The sequence below is a fragment of the Haplochromis burtoni genome, unplaced genomic scaffold (assembly GCF_018398535.1).
Source record: "Haplochromis burtoni strain Fernald_Lab_line unplaced genomic scaffold, NCSU_Asbu1 Contig_3331, whole genome shotgun sequence".
NCBI lineage: Eukaryota > Metazoa > Chordata > Actinopteri > Cichliformes > Cichlidae > Haplochromis > Haplochromis burtoni.
This window is the reverse complement of record NW_024585692.1, coordinates 1-7256: the sequence shown is the minus strand read 5'-3', so window position 1 is coordinate 7256 and position 7256 is coordinate 1. Positions and strand designations below refer to the sequence as shown.

Genomic DNA, 7256 nt, shown 5'->3' with positions numbered 1-7256 from the left:
AAGTGCCGTGGAATGACATTATCATCAAAACCGTGAACGTTTCTGACTTTGACCCAAAAGAAGAATCGTTTTTGTCCTGGAAATTAAACTCCCGCCTCCATCTTTGATCTCTGGAGCACATTTTAACTCCGCCTCTCTACAACGTTAAAGTCACATCACCCACAATCCTTTGCTACTTTAATTAAAGAAATGCAGTGGCAGTAATAACAGAAGGTGCTGATTATTCAGCCCTCAGAGAGGGATGTGCGAGCTAAGTTGACTTGATCCTCTGTGAGGAGGGCAGGTCTGAGCCTGAGGGAAACCACAAACCTTCATGTGTCACATCAAAAACCTACCTCCATGTTTAGTCTGAGATCCAGCCTTTAATCTACTTCCTGTTGACAAAACAACCTCCTATCCGCGTCTGCCTGTGTCATCATGAAACGTGAGCTTCCTCAGAACACAGCCAACAATTCTTTGTTGATGTGAAAGCAAACATTGAGGACAAAAAGTCCTCAAAGAACAAAGAAGATGATCAAAAGAGCCATAAAAAACAACATCGATGGAAGTTTTGGGTAGATGCTTTTAACTTTTAGCCTGGCACCAGTAAAATAACGACGGTTTACAAACTCTGACACTAAAAAAACACCCTTAGAATAATTGGTGGAGCTGCAGGCAGTGATCTGTTGGCCCTCCACCGGTTTGTTAGAGTCAAAGTGGCCATGAACTCACGCTGGCAGATGTTGGCGTCTCTGATGTCACTCTCTGGATGCTGGTAGTAAAACGGTTTGCACTGCTCACAGTTGTTTCCAGCTGTGTTGTGCTCACAGTTGTCACAAACTCCTCCGCTCACGTTTCCCGAAGCCGCAAAGACTGCCCCGTCAAAGTGACACGAGTCCGAGTGCTGGTTACAGTTACACTCTGAGGACACCACAGAAGAAGAAGGGGGGACAGTTAAACTACTCCCAGTGGTGATATGGGCTGTGCCCAGTATGGACCGGTGCAGACTCACTCTTGCAGGCGTTGGTGTTGCGTCCCTCTGCGGGTCTCCAGGGGAGGTCGTGGTAGAAGTCCTGGCACTGTTCACAGTTCAGACCTTTAGTGTTGTGGTTACATAAGCAGTGACCATGAACCTGAAACACAGTCACAAATAATCCATAATCAATCAGCGTTCGCTTACATTACTGGTCATAAGCTGGGTTTTGGGGTTTTTTGTACATGTAGTCAGTTGCCTGTTGCACCGTTTCTTCCAGTGTCTGTGTGATTTTATACTTTTCTACGCTGGTGATGGTTTACTTTCACAACCGGCTCAGCTGGTTATGAAAGAACAACGACGCCAAAGCATCAAAGCCTACACTTCGGTCCCCACAGACTGCCATGTTGAATTTCACAGCAGAAGTCAACATGTTTACAACTTGATATGCTGTTTGCTCACGTGTTTAAACTGCTTTAAGCTTAAAGTGTTGATTACTAGGGGCGTGGCCTCTTTGACTGACAGGTGGACGTAGCTGCTAGCTGTCTGCTAGGCCTCACCTCAGCTAATTAGAGTCCCTGATTTGATTGGATGTTACAGACACTAATTGGCAGGTATCTGCGTGACGCTCCCTGGAGCCACTTTCCCATTAGCACCCACTCGGATCAACTGGGCTTCCTGTTACAATCGGGTACCTCCTAATGCGCATGGTTGTCGTCATAGCAACATGGCCATGTAAATACAGTCCGTAATCGTCCTCACCATGCCCTCTGTTATCTGCCCAGCTCCCTCGACGGGGGCGCACTCAGAGGCATGTCCGTAGCAGAAGCAGTTTCCTCGGACCACCATGTCATAGATGGCGTAGTAGTACTTCTCTTTGATCTCCATACGAGAGTCCAGAAGGTTGTCTCCAAGCGTGTGCAGTTTGGTGAACTTCACCCTCAAGTTGGTGATTTTCAGCATGTCTAAACAAAGAACCAGTAAAATTCATCAATAACTGGTTAACACCCCTACGCTTATTCTCCGTGACGCAGAGAAGGAGACGTACTCTGGATTCGGGGACTGTAGGGGTCATCGATCCTGAATGCTGGATCCAAAACTCTGAAAATCACCTGAGGAAACAAAACAAACAGCATTACCCGCAGCAGTGTGAATAATACTGATGTTAGTATTATTCACAGAAGCAGGAGCAGCAGATGTACCTCTCCTTCAGTGGATGGCTCAATGTCAGAGTAACGCGAGTCACAGATGACATCGTCAACCTTTCTCATTGGACCCCGGTAAACGGACGGGAAGGACGACTCGCAGTCGTAAGCAAAGTAACGGTAAACCTGCCACGTCTTCCCGAAGTCAGCTGACCGCTCAATCACCATGGCAGCAGGTCGAAAGGTCTGAGGAAATAAAAACAAAAGTGGGCAAACTGAGGATCGTGTGGTGAGGATGATGGCGTGGTGAAGACCCGGGCTGGACTGCACAAATCTGGTTTATGCACCATGATCACTGACAAAAGCCCAATTACATTTCCCCTCTGGCGCTGTGGGCAGGATTTATCCTTCAAGCTCGGTCCTCTACCAGAGGCGTCATATGCAAACATTTCATTCTGTTTGATTTCAGATTATTGACACATAATCAGGTTGGTGCAGGTGTTGTTGTCCTTAGTTGCACTGCAGCATGTGACAATAATTAAAGTCTACACTTAAGCTGTTAGTAGTGACTCGTGGTCAAAGCAGCCTGAATCCTTGAATCTCTGTCTTCCCGATTCCCTCCATCTGTTTTCTTACCATGTTCACCTCCTCTTCCTCACTTCTCCTCAGCTGGTGCAGCTGTAGCCTCCTGTGATTGTGAGGTCTGGTTACTGGCTGTTACTGGTACTGCTGTTCACGGTGCAGCAGCTAACATGTTAGTAATTTCACTTTAATTCATTATTTTATTGTTTTCTCAGACTTTCAGCTCCACTTTCTTCCACACTAAACTTTTTCTACAAGCTACGTGAGCACACAGCAAAGGTATGGGAGAAGACAGCTGCATTGTGTGTCGGCTCACCGCAATGCCCGACCAGTCCAGCCCTGGTCGTAACCCTTCCCATTATGGAGTACTTGCTATGTCCTTTCAATACACAACTCACAACAACTCCTCAATCACTGTGTGCACCTGGTTCTTCAGATTAAAAGAGACCAGAATCACCTGTCAACTACCCAGAATCCCCTGCTGCATGTGTAGAACTCACCTTGAAGGTCATGATGAGATGCGTGAAGTGAAACTCAGCCTCGAGGTTGAGCTGGATGGTGACGTTCTCCACACCTACAGACAACAGATCATCAGTCACCAACACTCTGTAGATCAGACTCTGCGCGCCACATCGGTTAAAGAGCCCAGAAATCAACAACACGCTGCAGTCGCTGCACATTAACATGATCGGAGCTGAGAAAAGACCTAAATCTGTGTCCAAGAACCAACAGTTCAATTCAGTTTTATTTATATAGCGCCAAATCACAACAACAGTCGCCTCAAGGTGCTTTATATTGGACAACAGGACTCCAAAGAGTGACGACCAAAGGTAACAGCAGATCATCTGTGTTAACATGCCCACTGTCAGAGGATGACGGACACCATAAAGGAGTCCACAGCTCAAACACTGCAGCGAGTACCTGGTTCTGCACAAAACACCGCGGCGCAAACGCACTCGCTCATCACGGGAACAGCGAGTTCATCTGGGCAGCAGAGCTCGGCCGAGGCAACAATACAAGCTCACAGCACCTACCATCAGCCAATCAATGCAGACATACAGATACAGCGAGCAATGGAAAATTAACAGAGACATGAAGCTGCCTGGCTAGCGTTACTTTACCGCACTGGGTTTGTGGTGAAGAGCACAATGTGTTGTCTGAACCTGTAAGAGGTTTGTTCTGCAGTAAAACTAAACTATCTGTTTGATGAACCTGGACAAATGGCAGGTCGGCTGTGTTTGCCTCCTCACTGCGGGGCTTTTTAAAGCTGAACACCCCCCACCCCTGGGAATAACTACATGGCCTCCAGCAGGGACCCGCCCCACAGCCTAAGAACCTGTAATCATGGAGGAGTGGAGGATAGAGGGTGATAAAACACAACAAACATCTTTTCTTCTGACAGTGAAAACCTGTCTGCAGCTCTCAGTCTTTAAACCTGTAACGACACGTCTGACCTTTGACCTCTCTGAATGTTCTTCCTCACCATTCTCAGTCTGCCACCAGGTCTTCAGTCTGTTCGGGGCAAACGTAGTGACGACGTTCTCGATGCGATGGCTGTCGGTGCGATTGGCCAGCTCGTTGTAGGGCTCTGACGAGTCGCACACAAAGCACTTCTTCTCCTCCTGGTTTATGAGACAGAGGGGGAGGAAAAGGTTAACAGGAGGTGAATTCCTCGGATTCCTCAGTGCCGCAAGTCACTGGAGATAAGAGGAAACTTTCTGACCACAAACTTCCCACATAAGAAAAGTCTGACTTCACCTGAAATAATGCAAGCTTCTCACTGGTTTTGTTTTTAGAGTTAATGACAAAACTTTGGAAAACTTCCTTCTGGGAACGTCTCAGTCATTAAGAGATGTCAGAAAGTTGCTTGATTCCCGGACAGCCCAACGTGTTTCAGCTGCTCAGACTTCTCTCAGGGGGGAAACCAAACCCGATGCAGTGCAGAGGTTACAAAGGGGGGCAGATGAGGGCTTTTTCAGTGAAACACTGTTACTAGCCACTCAAGACAAAAAGCTGCACGCCGCTCTTACATAGAGGAGCACTAACAGACACATCAAGTCCGACTGAGAACTGAAGCGTCCCTGTTTCTCTGCTGCCTCTGGACAGAATTATAAAAACAACCAATACATTTTATAGTTTGTGATGTTCAAGCAGCAACCACACAGAGGGAGGATCTGGGACGAATGACTGAATGAAAGGAAGGAATTAGAGGATGTATAATCAAAGTCACATGACGGAAGAATGTCGGCGACTCGAACACGCTGTTATTATCTACGTATGACACATGTCCACACACATTTGCCTCAAACATTAAAACCTGATGTTTACAATCAGCCTGTGTGGTTTATTGACTTTTGATTGGATGAAAACAGTGTGACCTTTGAGTTTGCTGTGTTTTCTCCACAGGAACATCTGGACAAACATCTGTCTGCAGTCAGCGCTCATGGTTTCCTTATAGGGAGCTCATTTTGCACAGGAAACACTTCAGACTGTAACACACACACGGAGTGGGACTGAGCTGAAGGTCGTTTAAACCGGATGGCTGAGTTTGTCTGATGATACTGGATTCTCCGGTAACGTCGCTTGCGTCTCCGGTACTGAAACGCCCCTGATAAAAGCGCTGCACTGAACTCTTAGCGATACTCAGACCTAATTAGACCACCTAACGTTTAATACGATAAAGACATCTGAAGTGATCGCTTACACTTCATCCATGTATGAAGACTACCTAAGCACTCATAGCATAAATGTCCCATTCTTTGGACTTCAATGGCAAATTCATCCTGAATCCTTCATATAGGATCTTATTAGAGGTCAGAGGTCACCAACGACTTGTCTCAGTTTTTAAGTTACAGTATTTTCAGTATTTCTGAAAGAAGCTAAAGACTAAGCTGCAGTGATGAGTTCGTGATTGTTGAGCTAAAGAGACTGGTACACTCCTACATGCAGCATGGAGGAGCACGGAGGGGCCGAGCCCGGGGGCGGAGTCTGGTGGGCGATCTGCTGTGCCCCTTTAACCACAGCTGCCCCCTGTGTTGCCTTTACCTCCTTTTAGAAGACGTTCGGTGCCCAGTTGTGTTCTTCTTGGGTCTCTCTGGACTTTTCTGTCTGAGACGTTCAGTCATGATCTTGTTAACCATTAAATTTACCTGCAGGTGGCTGACGATACAGAATGGTTCGGGTCGGTTCATTCCACAGGTGGAGGTGGATGACAACTGATGGGCTCGGCCAATCAGAAGGTCTCCTGTTGCTGGGTAACAGCTGCCTTCAGTGCACACATCACTGAGCTCGGGTTGGCTGATGTCGTCCGCGGCCCCACCCTCCTGAGCACAGGTAAACACCTGCAGACCTGAGAGAAAAAGCTTTAATGGTAAAAATCTGAGAGCGGGATTAACGAAGCCCCGCCCACATTTATTGATTAAAGAGACAAAGCGCAGCTGATTGGAACCTAAACCCAGAGCTGCTTCTCCTGGGCTTGTATTCTGGAGGACATCATGAGGAGAGAAAAATCAGTGAGTCAAACCTTCACGAGTGACTAGGGCACCGTGCGACTATCCGCAGTCTACAGATTACTGATTACCACTAAGATGATCTCTGAGAGGACCAAACATGTTTAAAGTCACATGTTACAAACACAAACTGCACAGATTTAAACTAAACTTTATTTATCACACATTGGCAAAATGTGTGCGTTTGCTTTGAGTTTCATGATCATCAGCTTCTGAATTCTTTTACATCAAACATGTCGACAAATTCCTAAAGATTATTCCACTAGAACTCATAAAAAAAGCCCTCCGAGCCCATTTTATTCTGAAAGTTTCCCGAAGTTTGAAAGTGTCTCACACTTATTTTCATGTTAGATTATTTTATCATGAATGAAACGAGCGGCTGAGAGGAAGAAGCAGCATTTTGTAATTTTCAACAAAGAAACACGAAGATACAACTCTGGATGTTTTAAATCAAACCGATCCGACAGGACGTGTTTAAGGAAAGTTTGAAATTGGAAAAGTTAAACTTTATTTAACTTACCGAGCAGCAGCGCGAGCTGAAGCTGAAACATGCTGCAAATCCTCACAGTCTGAAGACCCCCCGGACCTCCTCGGACCTCCTTAGCTCCCCTCAAACTCCTCCTCCGAACAGACCGGCTGACTTTCAAATTAAAACATCCGGCCCGAGTAACGTGGTTGTGCTCACAGCGAGAAAAACACCAAGAACTAAAGAGTTCAAACTGTTGGAGCAGAATAAAGTGATCAGTAACGCGATTCCAACACACACACAGAGTAAACTGCTGTTAGCCCTCCTCATCGTTAATTGCCGTTATTTGACTGACTGATTGATTGATTGGTGTCTGTGCAGCTGTTTGAAACATATAAAAAGTTTTTTTCATCTTAAACTCGGTGAATCCCCCCCACTCTCCCCCTCCTCCCTCTCAGGTCCACAGACAAAAGAAATTCCTCACCCCTGCCCCCAACTCTCACGCACACACGTATTTTCTTTGTTGTTGCAGGTGGGATTGAAATAAGGGGGGCAGGGCTGGGTGTGTGTTTCGGACCCCCCACCTGAACGTCTTCTGCCAG

The 7256-nt window shown here is 46.5% G+C and overlaps 1 protein-coding gene across 1 annotated transcript; it reads right to left on the bottom strand.

Annotated features, from left to right (window-relative positions):
- Positions 1-25: 25 nt before the first annotated feature.
- On the bottom strand, positions 26-6930 carry LOC102297211 (laminin subunit beta-1). The gene is made up of 9 exons (XM_005953214.3): positions 6709-6930; positions 5829-6028; positions 4163-4301; positions 3180-3253; positions 2155-2343; positions 2001-2064; positions 1715-1917; positions 992-1112; positions 26-900 (listed from the first exon to the last, which is right to left on the bottom strand). The coding sequence occupies exons 1-9, from the start codon at positions 6737-6739 to the stop codon at positions 617-619; spliced, it is 1305 nt and encodes a 434-aa protein (XP_005953276.1). The 5' UTR covers positions 6740-6930; the 3' UTR covers positions 26-616.
- Between the last annotated feature and the right edge of the window lie 326 nt (positions 6931-7256).